Here is a 21080-nt window from a genome sequence, read left to right on the forward strand (position 1 = left end):
AGTCATCTTGAGGTCAATGGTGCTTCTTCTCACACTTGATGGAATCGTTAATCATTCTTAGATCTTGACATGAAAGCCAGCTGTAGAACTGACTCCAAAATGCCATTCAAGGTGCCAAGTTCAGGACAGGTTGTGAGGATTCTCTGAAAACAGTAGTAAGAGAGAAGCTTTACTACAGAATCCTTAACATTTAAATCCCCACTCTTTCATCAAAGTCTGAATGAGGCAAAATAGAGAACAATGGTGTGCTACAGATGGACATTAAAACAGAAAGCAAATGTTGAGATTCAGTTCAGTACAGCACTGAGAAGTGAAAATGCATTTTTCCAATAATTCTGAAACCATCCAAGTTCTAGCTTTTATTAAATTAGCTAATGAAATGTTGACGATTATATAAAAAGATGTGCTGTGTGCACTGTGCACCATGCTGCGCCAAATCTCATAGCGTGACAGATTTTGGTATAAAAATAAAGAAAGCATCCAGATGTTGTCGAAAGAGTTAAGCAGATTTAAATGCTGCGATGGAACACATTCATGCATCAAAACATCCATCCTCAATCAGGCCCCCATCTGCAGTTATGCCGCCTACATTCATTAGTCCCGTGTCTTAAATCTGAGCACACAAAGCAGAAGCAAAAATCACACGTAAAATGTGGCCGATCTCTCCTGACGCACGCTGGGACTTGTTTTTCTAAGATATGAGAGAAATTAGGAAAAACAAGCTCTCTGTATTTGTGTCAAAGCCTGTTTTTGTACATCTCAGATCTTTTTTCTGATCTAGTTTAAATCAAAACAAATGATGGCTGATGCATACAGACGTTTCTGCGCCGCAGGATCAGGAAAGCTGGTTTAAATCTAACTTGCCTAGCAGATATAGCATTCACAGACTTGATGAGTAACAGAGAGCTGAGTGCAAGACTGAAAGAACATCCAGCGTAATGCAATCTGGATCTTATTAGGACTCCCTTATATTACAGTTAAGCAGTTATATTAAAAGGGTACTGCAGTTTGTTGCTTTTTTAGAATCACTTGTTTGAGGTTTACCCACTGTCTTACTAAATTGTTAGTGAAATAAAAAATCTTTATAAAAATTCACTTATCAAAATCTTGTTTTATGAACCACACACACACACACACACACAAACACGTTTATTATCTCTGTGGGAACAGTCCATAGGCATTATGAGTTGAAAACTGTACAAACTGTATATTTTATCCCCTAACCCAACCCCAAAACCTAAAGATCATAGAAAACTTTTTGCATTTTTAGATTTTCAAAAAATATCGTCAATTTATAAGCTTTTGTGCCCGTGGTGTGCATTCAGGTTTAGGTCCCCACTAACATATAAAAACCAAGTCCACGCACACACACATGCCCAGCAGCTAAATCATATCTAGTCCCATTTTAGCAATGATATCTTTCATTTGATCATAATTGCAATTCATTACCTTGAAAGAAGTAGACTTTCACATATAGGAAGTATAGAGGTTACCCCCAAAACATTGTAAGTTATGGCTTCCTGTTAAACTCTGGATTGTACTGCTGACAATCATACTTTTGCGTCACTTACAGTGACTTACAGTTTGGCCACAAACAATGAGCATTTTAGTGCTCCCGTTGGTACATTTTAAGAGCGTAATGAATATCAAACTAGTTCGGTTTTAACATTCCCTATTTAGGCCCACATGATAATGTGACGTGTTAAATACGTCAGTACTTTGGCGCCATCTTGTGGTAAACTGTTGCCTGACTCGTCACGTGAAAATCCCGGTGGGGGTCACAGCCACAGGTGGCTGTGTAATCTTCCGAACAAAGTAGTTTACGTGACCATTCTTTTGCTTCGATTTCTTTTTCTTTTGATGAGCGCTTTCTGTCATGAAATAAGTACATTTTGCATACAAATATTTTACAGCACGAAAAAAAGTGACAAATAAGAGAGAGATGAATTCTTGCATTTTAGGCAGCGGAGGGATACAAGTGAAATCAGGTTAACGAACAACCTGGAATTAATTGAATATCATTCATTTCACACTTCTGGAAGAGAGGGTAAGAGTGAGTTGGAGGTGTGGAGAATTTATATCTTTTAATATTTGCATTTGATAGATTCAGAGTTTAAACAATGAAATTAAAGTTATATGATCCATCAGTTTATTGAATTATGTCGTTGTGGAGTTCAATTAGAGCATTTAATGAGTTATTTAGACGATGTCAGTGCCTAAAATGTGGATTGTTCATTTCTATTTAAATGCTTTAAAATAGATCTTAAGAATATTATGTTAAAAAGATTTGTTTGTACCTAATGCAATATAACGACGCGTGACGATTCAAGTGTAATACGTTTTATATCAATTAGATAAAATGTTGCGTTCAGTTTCATAAGATAACGTTGCAATGTCTTTGACAAGAATTGAAGTTTATTGCTCTTGTTAAACTCAAGAATACGTTTTTAAACTGTGATTTCTGCCTATTGCTTATTTGCTCAACGTAAGATATCGCGGTTTTTGAGGGCCAAGCACGTGCTGACCAATTTGCGGCCTTGCATGACAAATGCTTATTTTTGCTCTTTCATACAATACGATTGCACGGACCTTACTGTGTACTGTAACGTTACTTGTATTCACATATTTTGCAATCTTGTACATTTCCAAAACGTACTTCAACAAAAGAGATTAATACAAGAATGAACTGATTGCTTTCATTGGCATTTAACGTTCGCATTACGTCAGTGTAAGATCGAGTCGTTGATGTTGAGAGAATATTTCCTTATTTATTTCTAAGCGTTTTAAAGTGTTTCTAGGATTTAAGTAAGGATTTAAGTGATCCGTCAGTTTGTGAAATGTAATTTTTATAGTGGTTATTCAAGCCATATAGTGGTTATTCAAGCCGTGAGTTAGTTAGTATTTTTAACTTATGTTTGCGTGAAAGGTGTTCTGTTAAATCATCGTTGTTTTGAAGACAAGATGGATTCTTGCTATGAGCACGTGGCGTTTGTGCGGCAAACACGTGTAGTAGCTGTGCGTGCTATAATAGCGTCCTGGCATATATTACGATTTCTGAACTGGACTTTTACGCCATTTTTAAGAAATTTTGCACATTTTTGTGCCGATCGAAGTTGTACAGGTGCACAAATATTGTCAAAAGTTTCACGTGTTAGTGTAGTATGAATCAACTGTCTGTTAAATGAAAACTGGAGGGATGTAAATCGTCTGGATACTGTGTTACAATTTTATGCCATGCAGCCAATGAAAATAACAAATTAGTTTTAATCACTAATTCAGTTCTTGAAATCTAAATTAAGTTAGGTAAATGGCAAGGAGTTATATATGCTTGACTCTAAATAAATTGGCTTCCACAAGTAGCATGTATTATTTCTTCGGGTGCAAAGGTATTAAGTGGAACAGACGCTAAACAGCAAAACTTGCTTCCTTTTGAGGGAATATTTTGTTGTTTGTTTAAAAGCGTCAACAAGTGCATTTTCAGTTACAGTTTAATGTTGTGCCATACAACACCAAACACTTGACAAACAACAAAAGTAAAAAATTAACGAAAACGACAATTGTTAAGTTACATAAAACATTACATTTATTCAACCAAACAGAATAGTTGTTTAATATCAAAAGTAAGCCTTTTTTAACTTTTCAAGGAGCTCTGTGTGCATACCAGACAGTGTAACACTGATTCCATGAGCTAACTGCAAAGCTTAAAACATTAACATGATGTACCCCACGTTAATTTGAACAACCTTTAAAAAAACAGAAACAACATTCATCTGCACAGTAGGGATGAGTCACGAATTTCGAATATTCAATTTGATTTTTTAATTATAGAATTTCGAGCGAATTGTGGTGTTTTCACGCGTAACGTGTTCATGTAACCAAAGGGTGGCGCTGCCAATAACGACACACCTAAATCCTAAAGGCTGTCAGTCAAGAGACAGTAGAGGAAAACATTTTCTCACAACAATTGTTAAGGCATAACGGATACGATGAATTGAGACTGTGTCAAAATTGTGTTCTGTGTGGGGGTCCTTTAATAAAATTTATGAGAATAACGTGCAGTGCAAACTCTGCAATGCAAAGCTGGCTTATCATGGATCAACAACTACGATGCACAATCATTTGAGGGCAAAGCACCCAGCAGGTCAATCCACAGGTCATCAATCAGTTGCTAGTTTATGGTCAGACCAACCAATTTGGATGCCAGACAGGCGGAGCAAATAACGGCTTACTTACTAAGATGATCGCTAATGATATGCTTCCGATCGGCTTTGTCGAAGGATAGCGCTTTAAAAATCTTATGGTGTTTGTACAGCCCGAGTTTACTGTTCGTCTAGAAAAACGATCACTGCCAGACTGGAGAAACTTTTTCATTACAATAGAAACTGAAGCCTTTTGAGCTGTTAATTCATGAAATCGTTCCGGACTGTTAATAAATGCCTTCATTTGGTTAATATGTTTTAACGCGTGTTAAGTCTGGTCTAAAATCTTTATGGCTTTATTATATTTTCCTTGTTCAACCACACTGCTGTTTTTTAGTTGGTATAAATGAGCATGCTCATATTTTATAAGGAAATGTCCTAGCATTATGAGCGGTTGATGCTGATGGACATACTGTTAATAAGTGCCGTCACTCGGTTGTTAATATATTAATGTTTCAGCGCGTTATCTTAATGCATGGCTTTACAAAGGATTGCCTATTCCAGTGTGTAAAGCAGTGTGTCGTCACGGATTTAAAGCTTAAATGGGGGGGGTGCGAAATTTCGAATAATTTCGAAAAGTTCTCATCGATCTTCGAATACAATTTTTGCTTTAAAATGCCCATCCTACTACACAGGCATCTCCAAATCCAGCATTATATCCACAGTTTATGTAACATTCATCACCCAAATGCAGTGAACAAACAAACACCTGAACTTTGCGAACATATGCTCTCTCTCATGCTTAAAAGTCAAAGTGACATCTGCGCGTGCTTCTGCTCTCCTGTGGCCGTGCTTTTCCGAGAATTGTTCAATAAGGGACTAAGAAAAGTTGTTGCGAAACGGTTTTATATGTTCGAAAAAAACTTTCTGAAACCTGTACGATCGCTGGGGGAGTGTATCGAGCACAGAAATACTACGTAATACGCCAGACTAGGTTTTTTTTGACAATTTGACCATGTTAAGCATGAGAAGACGACCCGTTTAACATTGTAAAGAAGTCAGAATGCATGACACATTGTTGCTGGGCCGCTTTAATACGGCTCCTAGTGTAGCTCCTAACGAGGAAATTCTCTAGCATTTCACTGTGCTGATAACGGAACAGCCCCTCTATTGTGGTGTAATGCAGTTCCAAATGACATTCAATTGAGTGCGCAAAGCTTTTTTTTTTGTGAAGAGACACCTGATGTATTTTTGTCAGAGAAAAACCTGCTATAAAATGGCAGAATGTATTCAAATGTGGCCATATTAATGTAGTTTACCCGAAAAATAATAATTCTGTCATGTGCTCACCTTTCACTGATGTCCCTGAACAAAAAAGACTTTTGAACCATGTAATGTTGAGAAAATGATAAACTCTGTTGTTTAAAAATAAATTTTAGTTGTACTGTTAATGGATAGCTCTTTTTTGTGATGGAAATAAACTTTTCTTTCTCTCCTTAATTTACAGCATTTGTAAAGAAGCTTTAAAATGACAGGACGAGCGAGAGCAAGATCTCGGGGCAGAGGCCGTGGTCAGGAGGCTGCCATTCCAGGCGCAGTGAGGATTTTTGTATCCCTTCTGAAATTGTATTGAGGTGAATTAAAAACCTGCAGATGTAAACTTCTAATTATGTTGCAGCAACCGCCTCCACAACAAGAGGCTGCGAAACCTCTTGTGACTTCAGGTGAAGGAGAACTGGTGGGGAGGGGGAGACAGAGAACGGCACCTGGAGCTTTATCTGAAGAAGGTAAACATTAAAAGCTAGGTGTCAAGAAAGAAGTGTCTTTGGAAATGCCATCAGAATGTTTTTATGCATATAAGTAGTAGGTTGCAATATTTGATTAGAATTATGAATCTGAATCTGTTGTATGATCTGTTTAGTGAAGGTCCAGATCTCTGCTGGGTTTCAGCAGATCAAGATTGGGGAAAGAGGTGGACGCAGGCGGGATTTTAATGATTCAGGCGTCCACACTCGCCAGCTTATGGAACATGTGAAAGACTCCAAAACGGGTAACTTCAAACTGTTGAATTTTTAAAGTCCATGCCAAAAAGTGATTCCTGTTGGAAAAAGTGATAATGTTGCAGTTTGGTGTCTGTCCCTGTCTTGCATGAAAAATGGAATCATGACACATTTTTCACTTAAAATTAGTTTGCTGCATTTGAGACGGATCCCACATACGCTCTTCTGTATTTAGCTGCGTTTGCTTGCTGTCATATTGGATTTTATAACAAATGTTCTATACCCACAGGTGTTTCAGGTACTGCCATTGATCTGAGAGCTAATTTCATGCGTCTGGTATCACGGCCAATGTGGGCTCTGTATCAGTACCATGTGGACTTCAAGCCAGCAATGGAGTCCCGTCGCTTGCGCACGGCTTTGCTGTACCAGCATGAGGAGACTCTGGGCAAAGCACACACCTTTGATGGAGCCATTCTCTTTCTCCCAAACAAACTGCACAACATTGTATGTTTTTGATGGAGCCATTCTCTTTCTCCCAAACAAACTGCACAACACTGTGTGTTTTTGATGACTGTTTGGGTTAATTGTTTGATTTAAATCATTCATGATATAGCATATCTAATATGTGTAACTAAAACAGCGTGTGGTTATATGGTAATAGATGTGGTGGTTTCTGAGAACTTGATTTATTTATAGGAGACGATCCTGTGCAGCGAGACCAAGCATGGAGAGAAGGTTGAGATCACTCTGACCCTGACCAATGAGCTGCCTCCATCTTCTCCTGTGTGCCTGCAGTTTTACAACATCCTGTTCAGGAGGTAACCACAATTATGTGTTTGATATCATGTTGACAATTTGGTTGCAATAAACTTCTAACACTGCTGATTTTGTTGTAGAATGCTGAGGATTCTGAACATGCAACAGATCGGTCGCCATTATTACAATCCAGATGATCCTTTCAACATTCCCCAGCACAGGTTTGGAAACCAAAACATTTTCTGTACACGTTTTGCAACCGTTGTCAAAGAAAGATGAATTGCTGTATTTAACTGTTCGCAGGTTGACAATTTGGCCTGGTTTTATGACCACCATCCTTCAGTATGAGTCTAGTGTCATGCTTTGCACTGATGTAAGCCACAAGGTCCTACGCAGCGAAACCGTTCTTGACTTCATGTACAGTCTGAGACAGCAGTGTGGAGACCAGCGCTTTCCTGAAGCCTGCACCAAGGAGCTCGTTGGCCTTATAGTCCTCACTAAGTAAACTAAGCACAGATTCTTACTTACATGAGGGTTTATATGTGTATATCTTAATATATTCTAACCGTGTGCTTTCACATAACAAATTATTATTATTATAGGTACAACAACAAAACCTACAGGATTGATGATATTGCCTGGGACCAAAACCCTAATAACACATTCAAAAGGGGAGATGCAGATATCTCTTTCAGGAACTACTTTAAGACGGTAATGTTACAGGAAATCTAATATACGTGTAACAGGATGTTTAAAAACCATTTATTGACATTTATTGTTCATTCTTTTTAGCAATATGGCCTGGACATAACAGATGGTAACCAGGTTCTGCTGGTCAGTCATGTGAAGAGACTTGGACCCGCAGGTCGGCCCCCACCAGGACCTGCATTGCTCGTCCCAGAGTTTTGCTACCTCACGGGTAATCCACCCATCTACAAATAGACTTTTTTTGGGGATTGTGAAGATAATTGTATTGTTTTTTTACGCAAAAACAAAATATTGACAGTCAAACGTGTATTTGAAGAGTTTGGTTACAAAATGAGCTCTCCGTTTTAAAAACGATTAATTTTTTTTTTTTTTTATGTTATCATGATTTTATTGTGTTAGTTAGCTGTATTTTTTTGTTATTTTGTCTTAAATCAAAACAAACCAACTGCAGTCTGATTGGTTTTAATTGGAATGCTAAAAAAACATGATTTTTGAAAAAACTGTTTTCTCATTTTGGAACTAAACTTTCCTTTGTTTTCCCCAAAGGTCTGACTGATAAGATGCGCTCTGATTTCAACATCATGAAGGATCTAGCCACCCACACAAGACTGAGTCCTGAACAAAGAGAGAGCAGAATAAACCGTCTTATCTCCAACATTGACAGGTAGTGTAAATATGTGTTACTGCACAGAGTGTTACATTGTTTTAGTTGCATGTCACCTAAGAAAAAAAAAGTGAATCACTGGACTATGATTGTAAGGTGTTTTTCCAAATTTGATCTGATCTCTGAGGTTGATACAGAGGGATAAATATTCTCATAAAAACCTTTGAGTATCTACTATCAGCTATCGCATAAACCATCCTCCCCCTTTAGGAACGCAGATGTGCAAGATCAACTGAGTACTTGGGGTCTGAACTTTGAGAACAAGCTGCTGAGCATGAATGGAAGAGTACTGCCTTCTGAGAGGATCATACAAGGAGGAAGAGTGGTAAGTAATTGTAAATGAAAGATAAAATGAGGAAGAGCGGTAAGACATTCATAATGAAACATTTAAGAGGGAATGATTTGACTAACAGAATCTTATGCTAAACTGCCCTTTGCTGGAGAGCAATTGTCTAACCTGCCAATCTGACAATAATTTAGTTTTGTCCATCTGGGAAATCAGCTGACAAAATGTAAAATTTTGGGGATATCTGTTCTTAACATATTTGGTGGGAATTGTTCAAAGTGTTTTAACATGAAAATGTCTACATGTCAGCTGTTATTGAATTCCTTTTAGTTTGAGTACAGCCCATGGACAGCAGACTGGACTAAGGAGATGAGAGGACTCCCTCTGATAACATGCATGCCTCTGGACAACTGGATGATGTTCTTCACACGCCGAAATGCAGATGTTGCCCATTCTCTTCTTCAGACTCTGGGCAAAGTGGCCGGGCCAATGGGAATCCGCATGCAGAGAGCCATCATGTGAGATGAGAGCATATGCATATTTATTATTTTACAAAAAATCTCTCTTCTGTTCTCATAGATTAGTATTTCTTGTCAATGCAGGATTGAGTATGAAGATCGTCAGGAATCTCTCCTGAGAGCCCTTCAACAGAATGTGACACGTGAAACGCAGATGGTAAGGCAATCGTGTATGCATGATTGTATTTAAGGAATTAGACCTTTGTTGTATTACTGGTTTTCTTGTGCCTTTCTAGGCGGTAGTCATCCTTCCCACAAACCGAAAGGACAAGTATGATTGTGTTAAGAAATATCTGTGTGTGGATTGCCCCACTCCCAGTCAGTGTGTGGTGTCTCGCACCATTAGCAAACCACAAGCACTTATGACAGTGGCCACAAAGATCGCGCTTCAGATGAACTGCAAAATGGGAGGAGAGCTGTGGAGCGTGGAAATCCCAGTAAGTCCATCTAAAACCAGTTCCACTGTATTGTACGTAACAAACCTACTTTTATTATGCACATTTGCCAATTCCAGTAGTTTCTGAGGTGTGTTTTCATGTGTGTTTCAGCTTAAGCAGCTCATGATTGTAGGCATTGACTGCTACCATGATACTGCTGCAGGAAAGAGGTCCATTGGAGCACTGGTGGCTAGTCTGAATCAGGGCATGTCCAGGTACTATACAAATTTGTAAAGTAAAGACAAATGTGATGAATTCAATAATAAAAATTGCAGACGTTTTAATTTGCTAAGAAGTGTAGTTGGTATTTGGCAATATTGCTTTATTTCAACTAATTATACAGTGTTTAGCTTGACCTAGCTGTTATTTAATATCACTTGTTTTCTTTAAAGGTGGTTCTCCAGGTGTGTCTTGCAAAGCCGTGGTCAAGAGATTATTGATGCACTGAGGGCAGCATTGCAAGGTGTGAAATGGGGAAGAAATTTTACTTTTACGCCCTTGTTGTTTTTGGATTTAATGATTGTGAATTATGTCTCTTCAGATGCTTTGAAGGCGTATCTGAAGTACAACAATTCTCTGCCATCACGCATCATTGTGTACCGTGATGGAGTTGGAGACGGCATGCTGCAGAGTGTGGTGGACTACGAAGTCCCTCAGATCATGCAGTCCATCAAGACCATGGGGGCAGATTACGAGTAAGAACTGCTTCATGCAAACAGATCATCACTTTGAGATTATTGAATAATTTTCTTTTAATTCACATTTTGTAATTCACATACAGACCCAAACTGTCTGTAGTTGTGGTGAAGAAGCGACTCAGTGCCAGATTCTTTGCTCGAATCGATGGCAAAATCGCCAACCCTCCTCCAGGAACAGTCATCGACACCGAAGTCACTCGTCCAGAGTGGTGCGTAATGAATGTTGAAATAAAACATTTGATAAATGAATCATTTAAATTAGATTATAATTAAAAAAAGAATGACATTATTAAAAGTGTTCTTTAAATCTGCTTTTATTCAGGTATGACTTCTTCATAATAAGTCAGGCTGTGCGTTTCGGTTGTGTGGCACCTACTCACTACAATGTGGTGTTCGACAACAGCGGTCTCAAACCAGATCACATGCAGAGACTCACCTACAAACTCTGCCACATGTATTACAACTGGCAGGTAACCACAGATCATTACATTAGTGTTCAACTAAGGTAAGCTTAACTGTTTCATACACTGTATTTACATGCTTTGTTTATATCTCTATCTGAAGGGAATTGTCCGAGTGCCTGCACCATGTCAGTACGCACACAAACTGGCCTTCCTGGTTGGGCAGAGCATACACAAGGAGCCCAACATGAACCTGGATGACTTCCTATACTACCTGTAACCTGTTATCTAAAAACATGTTTAATTATTGTTTTGCTCTCTTGATCGAAAGTATATTTGGTTAGTGTACTTGGAATGTTAATCAAACTTTGTTCAAACAGAACTAAAAAATTTGTGTTATTTTCTAGGATCTAGGGTGTTTCTATTCTTGGTTATAAATTGTTGAATTGTCTAGTGACATTGATGATTCATGCATGTGTGATATTTAAAGAAATTCAATTTGTTATGTTAAACGGCTTTGAGTGTTTATTTATGAACCATTTATTTTCTGGTTAGAAAAAAATAAGTGTTACATGTGTATGCAAAATGTGTAATCTGCACTTGTATTGTTTTCTTATATGGTTTGTTTCTAACAAATAAATCTTGGTACAAAAACTTTCTTGTGGCTTCGAGACTTTAAAGCCAGATTTAAACTTGGGTCTTTAAAAGAGATTATATTTGCACCCATCAGCTTGTTTTTTTGTTAAGATATATAGTAGTCAGTGTTGGGTGTAACTAGTTACTAAGTAATTAGTTACTGTATTTTAATTACTTTTCCCTCGAAAAAGTAAAGGGATTACTCATGTTTTCTGTAATTTAATTACAGTTACTTTTGATGTACTTAAACTAAATACTTTGTGAAATATATGCGTGTGCAATAGTGTAATTGACATCAAAATTCAAAGTCTTCCTTTAAAATCTGTGCTCACATTTGTAATACTTTGGTCAGTTAATAATATTTATTTGAATGATTTAAATAAGCCGTTTCATGTCTATCCTTGAATCACTTAACTAATCAAGGTCGATGTAGGATATAGAAAGTAATTAGTAATGAGTAACTAAATACATTTTGGACAGAGTAATTTGGACAGTAATCTAATTACACTATTGAATATGTAATGAGTAACTAGTAATTAATTACTTTTTCAGAGTAACTTACCCAACACTGATAGTTGTCCACTGTTCTGGCCTACTGTACTGAATATGCATTAAGGGTCGTGTGGAGGATGATGGACTTAAACATTTTCCTTTTTATCAGAAATAAACTTTAGGGGAAACCACAATGCTCACACAATAGCTCGAACACCGAATAAACCAAATAAAACTACTTTAATTGGAGTGAAGTGCAGTTTGGATTTAATAACGATTACATTAAACTATACTTCTTTTGCAGAAGCTTAAACTAACATAGTTTATTTAATCATTTTACACCTTATACAAACGTAACTGTGAACCGATGATCTCTATAAAACGTTAAAAAAGCGACGGACGCCGTCATTGGGTCATCCCTTATGCGCTGAGAAAAGTAACGGGTACCCCATGACCAGGTTACCGTTAACTTTAGGCGCTTTCAGGGCAGTAATTTGTCACTGAATAACTACACGGAGAAATGTTAATAATCAACAAACTGGGAACATAAGTAGTTAAAACTGTGGTAATCCAAATTAAAGTAATCTTCTCCATTGGACCTGAAAGAGTCATCGTTGAACTCCGCCTATTTCAGTACCGTTGCTCTACCGCCCTGTTTCTTATAGCTGCGCGCACAGCATCATTCAGTCAACCAAACAAACATGTAACTTAACTTCTTGACTCCGCGAACATACGCCAATATTATATATCCATCATCAACTCGCCAACGCCAATGGATACTTTATTAATACGCTTTATTTACTTTGCAATGGACTTTAACGCGTACGCACCGCCGCAGCGGACGTGTTCAGTTAACAGAGGATAGATCGACTTCACAACGGCTTTGTTATGAGGGACCGACTGGCTGCTTTGAATGCGGTGAGTTTCAAAATGGTCATTAGTGAGTGCGCTTTTTGAAGCATTTGTATTAATAACTCGATGAAGTAGCCTAACTAAAAATTCAAATAATTCTTCCATTTGGAAACGCACTTTCTCGCCCTCTTGTAAGGTTACTTGTAAAGCTTATATTAGTCTTCATGCACCTGTGTTTATTCGCTTTTTTAGGGCAGTCAATGTGTCAGCAATGACGGGCTTGTCACTGTCTCCATGGAGAGAGATGGCTTCATGCAGGACTTTTTCAGAAAGGTAGTCATTTATCTTTATGAAGTTTAGGTGCTGCAGCCTCTGTTTAAATCAATGGGATGAAACATCTATAAGTCAAATAAAGTGCAACAGACATGTCTGATCTGTCCTTTGCTTCCTTTCAGGTGGAGGAGGTCAAAGGTGTCATTGAAAAGATCTCCTCCCTTGTCAATGACGTTAAGAAGAAACATAGTTTGATTCTCTCTGCCCCCAACCCTGATATCAGTAAGTCATCCTACGCAAAGCTGGTTAATGTCACACCATTTACTCTAAACATACAACATTAGACGCACTGCTTCACGATGTGGGGCTGTGGGTTAGTGGTTCGGTTGTAGGTTCAAACCTTCTTAGGGATGAATTATGAACCAACACAACTGAGCTTTTAAGCAAGTTACTGAAAGAGGTCATATGGCACGAACATGTCCTTTTCTGTGTCTTTGGTGTGTTATAAGTCGCCCATGGATGTATTAGACACTTTAAATTGCAAAAGATGCTTTCGATCTAAAAGCGAATGCTCACCCGGACCTGCCTGAAACGGCTTGTGTTACCACACCCCCACAAATCTACATCAGCTCGTCTATGTTTTGACGAAGACCACCCAAATGTATACGTAAGTAAGGTGGGCGTACCTGTCAGTACAATTTCTTTGGAATCTGATGTCCCAAATATGGGGTTACAATTCCGTCACACGCTTGCAGTATTTGACCAATCACGGCGCGTTGTTTAACTGGCCAGTCATAGCACACCTCGCTTTTCAGAGCGATGAGCTTAGTAAAAAAAACTTTTTGAACCTTAAACGACAATACTACCCTTTTAACTGCAGGTTACACTGAAGAGACTGTATTTGGACTAAGTGAACTAAAATATCTTTTAACGCTATGCTTGACTCTGGTCTGGTGTCGTTTTACTGTTAGACGCCACTTTTTACCCTGGATTAAAGAATGGTTAACACAATATTACATATCAATGACAATTACAATGGCTTTGCGTCACATTGCTGTCGCATAGCAACTTCAATATTGTCTGACTATACATAAACCTTGTCATTCCCGTTCACACAATAAACAAATAATATGGGGCTCTGAAACAAACAAATATGCTGTTGTATAACTGCACAATGCTTTGAAGTGGCAGTTTTATGGCATTTTATGAAATATAGAAATTTAAGACACATTTTATGCAATCAAATGTCAGAAAAATCAGAGCACCAACAAAAAACATTATGTTCCAGCATTAACAATACAATTTGTTTGTGGTTTAATTCAAATTCCATGTTTAAGATCATAGGTCTGTATATGGGGGGGGCCACAAAGCGATACACCCAACACAAAGGGGGCCGACAAAGTTTGAGAACCGCTGCTTTAAGGCACAAGATCATGTGCTTCCTCTGCCCGTTTTATCTATCGCGGAATACATCATTCTGAACAAGTACATCTGCAACAGCCAGTAAAACTAAAGGACGCTCCGTTTACATATACATACACACATTCTCGTATAGATCCTCTGATGAATAACTTTTATTGGTGTGTGTGTGAGTTCCCCATGTAGCGATGGGGGTCTCTTCCCTGGAAAAAGACGCCTCATAGCAGGTCAAGTTTGGGCACGTAAAGTATTGTGGTTTCTCCATCACATTTTTAGAGGAATTTTAACTGTGTGTGAATTCTTTTAAGCTATTACTAGAAGGGCATGTATAGGACATGTGAGGAATGTAGGGTTGAGATAAAGACATCTGGGAGGGTGTGAAGTTATCTGCAAAGAACTCTGGGTTCAGTTTTCTCCTGCACACATGTGCAATGTTTCTACTCTGTCAGAGACGTACTTTTTGTAAACGTATGTTTGTTGTCCTCAAGAAAATGTGCAGAATGGAATGATCTGTGTGAGCGTTCTGAATGTGCCATTTTACAGAAATTTAAAGGGATAGTTCACCCAAAAATGCAAATTCTGTAATCATTCACTCAACTTCAAGTTCTTTCAAACCTGTGTAAATGTCTTTGTTCTCCTGAACACAAAGAAAGATATTTGGAAGAATGTCTGCAATTTTCAGTTCTAAAGTACGTTATTTTGTGTGAGTTTTGTGGTCATTTTTCATCCACTGTGTTTTTTTGTTTGTTAGTATCTGTATGGCCTGAGTTGTTGGGCTGGATGCTTCAAGCTAACTGCCTATTCTGTTTGTCATGATTGTGTTTTCAGAAACTAAGGAAGAGTTGGAACAGCTCACAGTGGATATTAAGAAAAATGCCTATATTGTCCGAAACAGCCTGAAATGTAAGTAGAATGCTCTTCTTGTGTGTTAAAATTACAGTTGAAGATACTGCAGATTAACATTTGAGGGTTTTACTGAAAAGAGGTCTCTTAAAGGAATAGTTGACAAAAAAATGAAAATTCTGTCATCATTTACTCACCCTCTTGTCATTTCAAACCTTTATGACTTTCTTGTGCAGAACACAAAAAAAGATATTTTGAAGAAAGTTGATAACCGAACAGAGCTAGCACCCATTCACTTCTAATGTATGGACACAAAACCAATGCAAGTGAATGGGGGCCAGGTAACGTCATTCTTCAAAATATCTCCTTTTGTGTTCTGCGGAAGAAATAGTCATACACTTTGAAATGACAAGAGGGTGAGTAAATGATGACAGGAATCTCCTTTTTGCGTGAACTGTCACTTTAAATAGGAGCCGTGAAAGATTTTTTTTTCTGTAGTTGTTTTTGTATAAGTCTTACAAAAAAGGGTCAAAGAAAATACATGGTTCACTCTGTATTTTTCTTTAGCCATACAGCAGGGTCTTCCTCCGGAGGAGCAGATGGTCCATGCTTCAGTAGATGTTCGCATCCAGAAAACTCAGGTGCACAATCCCTCTCACACTGTTTCTACTGGCATTTTGTACAGTTTTGATCTGGGATTAATTTGTTCCTTTTTTTAGTACACTAACTTGTCTCGAATGTTTGTGGACGTGATGACACGATACAACGAAACCCAAGTGTCCTTTAGAGAGAAGAGCAAAAGCAGGATTCAGAGACAGCTGGAGATCAGTGAGTCATACACAAACAACACAAATTATTTGATTTGTCTCTCAGTCCTTCTCTATTAACTTCATATTTACAAGCCATCTTTTGCTTTACGAAATATTAACACGAACCAAAAGCATAATAGACTTACAATAATAAAGCAGATAGTCAGATTAATACAATCACCCTATTTAACTGTTATGAATCTTATCTATTTAATATATGAATCTACAAAGCATTGATTTGTTTATCATGGTGTACTAAAATTTCATCTCGTCTTGCATAGCTTCACATTACTTTATGGTCATGTTTTAAGTATGGAGCTCTTCAAAATATTAAAAAGTAAAGAAAAACAACAACTGTCCCTTTCCACAAGCAACCTTTAATAAAGCAGGTGCCTACAGTAACATTCCAGTTTTATGTGCCAAGCTCTGTTGAATGTTGATCATTATGGAAAAATCATTTTTCAATTCATTCAATGATTTTATAAGGGAACAAGTTTCAGAGAATAAGAGAAATACAATGGGGTGTCTTTCTCAAGCGTGTTAATTGTAGTCCTGAGCCTGAGTGAGTGATGCTAACTGGGCATTGCTGTAAACAAAATTCCCTGTGAGTTATACATGGTCAGTTTTGTGGTGATGTAGTGTGAGCAGATGTAGGTGTTGTCTCTAGAGCGTGTGTGGAGAATGAGTCCCAGAGGGAGCAGATTAATGAGCTACTTCTTTGCTTCACGACACATGAGATGAAGCAGGTTGTCACCGGAGACTGCAAGGCAAACGCTACCCTGGCAACAGGGCTCCTGGGATACCTCTGTAACTTTGGACAGAGGGACAGGCAGGAGCGGAATGTCATGTGACAAGGATAGTGAATCACAAGTCATGTGGCTTTTAGAATTGACACATGGAAAAAATGACATCAAGTGAATTCTCTAAAATGTTATTGTGCCCATTATTCTCCGTCTAAACTTTGTTTATGAAAGGAAATGTCATTTTATGTGATTTGAAGTACAATCGGTCCATTGCGTGTGTGCTTCAGTTAGAATATAGATTTGATACAAAATACATTCAAGGTCAAATTCACAATTATTCAAATTTTTTAAGTATGCTTATGTGCACTACCCAGTGCTTATGGGCCATAATGTGCGTGTTTTTCCAGTGACATTTACATTGATGCTTTCAGTCACTGTATTGTTCTCACTCTTTTTCCAGCTGAATCAATATAGTCCCAAAGGCATATTTAGATTGACCACACACACACACACAGTAGCGTGTTGTGTGTAGTACACACTTTACACACAGTTCCATGACACGAAGCCAAACAATTATACAAATGGACTAGCCTATTAGAAATTGCTGGTCACCACGGCATGTTTACTCATGACAAATTTACACAGTACACTATTTAACATGTGAATTATGGCCTGAAATCGGAATCAGCAGTTACCTAGAAACCCATTGATGGGTAGTATCGGTACCTTTGAAACACATTACATTCATGCATTTGACAGAGGCTTTAAGCGGCTTAGAGGTGCATTATCAGCCCATGTTATCCATAAGAGTTAATCCAACGACCATGGCATTTTGGGGGACATGCTATATCAGTTAAGATACAGAAGAAAAATGTCAAAGGGAGCCCGTTGCAGGTTGCCAGATATACGAACAAAACCAGTCCAATGGCCAGTCATATCTAGCCCAATGGCTCCAGCCTAAATACCAAACCTAAAAAAAAAACTATAACCATAAACATGTTTTACAGTTACTTTTATGCATTACACACACATTCTTATTGTGAATCACTGTGTAGGAGTACACAGTTTTTTACCTAATGAATGACTGCCGAAAATCCATCCACCACTAACCCACAGAATAAAAAATACATAAAAATGATTTAAAACTAGTAAAAAGTATAGGCAATATTTTTAAAGTAGCCCAATTTCAAACAGAAGGACTTGGCAACCCCGGCCTAGTTTCAGTCGCATTTATTTTCGAAATTCTTCTGAATCTTGTAGCTGGAAGAGTCACAACTAATGAAGAACTGGAAGACATGCTGGAGACTGGAAACGCATCTGTTTTCACCTCTGATGTGAGTTTTCATCTCAAAATGACATTTTCTAATCTGATATCAGAATATCTGAAACACTGCTTTAACACTCATTCAGCTTCATTTACTTCTGACTTGCTTATAAACAACATACTGTACTTTGTTATTTTTTCCTATGTAGCACCCTCTGCTGGATTTTGTCCGCATTGTGTGTGTATGTAATGTGATTGGAAGGGTAAACTTTTCCTGTTTTCAGATCATCTCCGACTCTCAGATAACCCGTCAGGCTCTCAATGAGATCGAGTCCAGACACACAGATATCTTACGCCTGGAGTCCAGCATTAAAGAGCTGCATGACATGTTTGTGGACATGGCCATGCTGGTGGAGACCCAGGTGCTGTCTTAATTTTCGATTTCAAATTTTTCAATTTAAGTTGATTATCTATTCATCTGCTGTTTTATGGTGTACAGGGTGAGATGATTGACAACATTGAAAAGAATGTAAACAATGCTGTAGAATATGTCTGCCATGCTAAAGTGGAGACCAAGAAAGCAGTGAGATACCAAACACGGGCCCGCAGGGTAAGAACTAACATTTAACTTTAAAGGATTTATGTTTTTTGCACAACAGTAGGGGAAGAGATTGTGAATTTTCTCCATAAATAAATCATTTTGCCCAGAACATGATTTTGGCTGCAGTGTCTATAAATCTTAAAAAACAGATTTTCCATAGGTTGTGATGATGTACGCTTCTGTAAATACCCCACACGTTGTAATTTCAATGTTAATTTTGGGATTGGAATTTGAAAAATTATCTGAATTATTTAATGATTATAAACACATTTTTTTGATGTATCATGCTTTCGAAGCGAATGGTACTTTAGGTTTGTTGTGTGTCCGGATGTGTTTCAAGAACTTGATACATGCTATCAATATAACACTTTCTCTCTTTTATCCTATACAGAAATACATAATTCTTGCTGTGATTGTTCTGGTCGTGCTTTCTGTTGTAGCACTTATAATTGGTTTATCTGTGGGCTTATCTACCAAAGCCGCTACTAACTCTGCCTCCTCCGGCTCTGGTTCCAACTAACCATGGTAACACCCTGTGCCCCGTCACTAACTTACTATTTCACCATTTCTAAACTTTTTGTGGTAATTGGAAATATATATACACTGTCGGTTTATCTGCTTTTAACACATAACATGAAAACGCTGTGTGCCTTTAACACAAAGGTATTTGGAAGTGCACCAAATTGAGTTTTTCTTTTTTCTCTGTCCATTATAGAAAATGATCTACATTGCCATTTGTGGAGCTGCTTGCATTCTTCTACTCCTTATTATCACAGTTGGAGTTTACAGCGAGTAGGCAGCTATAGCAAAGCCCTGGTGGAGTGTTTTTTTCTTTAACATCACTGTGATTTTAGGGAACAAAAACTTCGACTAAAACTTTGTGGTTTGGTTTTTACTGAGATTTCAGAATAATTGTATTGCTGAATTCTAAAACATCAAAGCTTTTTATTTTTGTAAACACTGAATTCTGCTCCGTGATCTTCCTTTGCGATTTAAAATCTTTGTCACTTCAAGATAACAACCAAAGGTAATTTTTCTGCTCTTTTATTTATTTAATGTTGTTTTTCAAATTTTGCACAGTTCAGTCATGTTTATTATATATTGTAATATGTTACTTCATGTACAGTTTGTTTGTTGGGAGGTCTGACAGATAAACGTGGAGTTAAATACAGTCAACAAAGTGCAGTTAAGATTTTAAGATGATCAATACTTGGACAAGATTTGTTGTTTTGACACTGGTTTGGCCATGATGGATCCACATAATATGATGTCAGATCTATGATCAATGCTAAAAATGTGACCCTTAGTTATTCCTTTTAGTGTGTTACAAATGACTGTTTCTTACAGGAATGTAACCAAGTAATTATGCTCAAATATTCACATGTGTATTGTAAAATAAATATTTTTTTCAATGTTCAAAACTGTTATACTACAGCTTTTCTGTAGCTCAGTGGTAAGAGCATTGCGTTAACAACGCAAGGTTGTGGGTTCGATCCCAGGGGATTGCAAATACCTATGTAAAATGTATAGGATAAAGAAATGTAAGTCGCTTTGGATAAAAGCGTCTGCCAAATGAATTAATGTTATGTAAATGTTATACTCATGTTACTATCATTCAGATTTAATAGGAATAATTGCTAAAACAAAGACACAATACACTTCTATAAAAATATTATAAAAAGTATGTTACAGTTGGACAAAGATTTCTTTTTGACACTTTAGCTACACTTAAGATGTCTATATAAATCTCTGCGGCATTATGTGACAAAATATGCAGTAGAGACAAATTTACTGTATTTATAGCACGAGGTAAGTAAAATGTAAAAAAATACAATTAAAATGATTGCTCAAACGTTTTAATTCTTGGGGTTTGAGAAGATTTTTATGATGTTGGTAAATCTAGACCGATGCTGATGACATCATCATGATGGACACCTCCGTACGGGTAACAATCACAACAGGTGCACACATTGATACTCATGAGAATTTACTCAAGACAAATAACAGCTGGGAAAATCTCTTTCACACACTAATATTAGACAGTCTAGACACTGCCCCTTCATTCATTGCTTTAAGTGCTTGTTTAATATACTTTGATTATACACACACACTACAGTATATAATAGCTGATTTACTGCCTCTCGTGCCATGACACATCCAGGACATCCTATCTGTGTTATTGAGCTGTGAGTGCAGAGGCAGACACGTTATGTAACAAAAATGTTCCTGCCTCAGAGACAGTAAATGAGCATTCACACACACACGCACACAAGGGACAATGAGAAATAAATAAATAAAAATATCACCTGACCTGGTTAGGGTGAATGAATAAAGAGATGAAGCTAAAATACAGAGAGCGATGAAACACTGTCATTCTGTGTGTGTCTGTGTCATCGGTTGGCTGACCAGCGGCAAACTGGAAAACAAAGAGTCTGACGTCGAGTGTACAGGTATGAATTATACTGTATGTGCCAGTCTATTGTAATATATCATAACAAACATGCATGATATTGTTATTGTGAAATTTAAAAATACTGTAAA

The 21080-nt window shown here is 37.6% G+C and overlaps 2 protein-coding genes across 3 annotated transcripts; both read left to right on the forward strand.

The window, feature by feature from the left end:
* Window positions 1-1853: 1853 nt before the first annotated feature.
* Window positions 1854-11265, forward strand: piwil1 (piwi-like RNA-mediated gene silencing 1). The gene is made up of 21 exons (XM_056730062.1): window positions 1854-2047; window positions 5647-5736; window positions 5818-5926; window positions 6061-6189; window positions 6429-6643; window positions 6836-6957; window positions 7036-7116; window positions 7199-7396; window positions 7498-7606; window positions 7688-7814; window positions 8150-8267; window positions 8478-8592; window positions 8884-9071; window positions 9156-9228; window positions 9308-9508; window positions 9620-9723; window positions 9901-9971; window positions 10050-10203; window positions 10290-10415; window positions 10529-10676; window positions 10771-11265. The coding sequence occupies exons 2-21, from the start codon at window positions 5668-5670 to the stop codon at window positions 10885-10887; spliced, it is 2574 nt and encodes an 857-aa protein (XP_056586040.1). The 5' UTR covers window positions 1854-2047; window positions 5647-5667; the 3' UTR covers window positions 10888-11265.
* Window positions 11266-12199: 934 nt separating this feature from the next.
* On the forward strand, window positions 12200-19954 carry stx2b (syntaxin 2b). Of its 2 annotated transcripts, XM_056773087.1 has the most exons (11): window positions 12200-12653; window positions 12840-12920; window positions 13043-13142; window positions 15108-15182; window positions 15690-15763; window positions 15842-15950; window positions 17935-18008; window positions 18223-18360; window positions 18438-18548; window positions 18931-19064; window positions 19255-19954. In XM_056773087.1, exons 1-10 carry the CDS (start codon window positions 12624-12626, stop codon window positions 19057-19059), a joined length of 921 nt encoding a protein of 306 aa, XP_056629065.1. In that variant the 5' UTR covers window positions 12200-12623; the 3' UTR covers window positions 19060-19064; window positions 19255-19954. The 2 variants fall into 2 exon arrangements, with proteins under 2 accessions (XP_056629065.1, XP_056629066.1); XM_056773088.1 differs by lacking the exon at window positions 18931-19064.
* The last annotated feature ends 1126 nt before the right edge of the window (window positions 19955-21080 follow it).

The sequence above is a fragment of the Triplophysa dalaica genome, chromosome 18, assembly GCF_015846415.1.
Source record: "Triplophysa dalaica isolate WHDGS20190420 chromosome 18, ASM1584641v1, whole genome shotgun sequence".
Taxonomy (NCBI): Eukaryota; Metazoa; Chordata; class Actinopteri; order Cypriniformes; family Nemacheilidae; genus Triplophysa; species Triplophysa dalaica.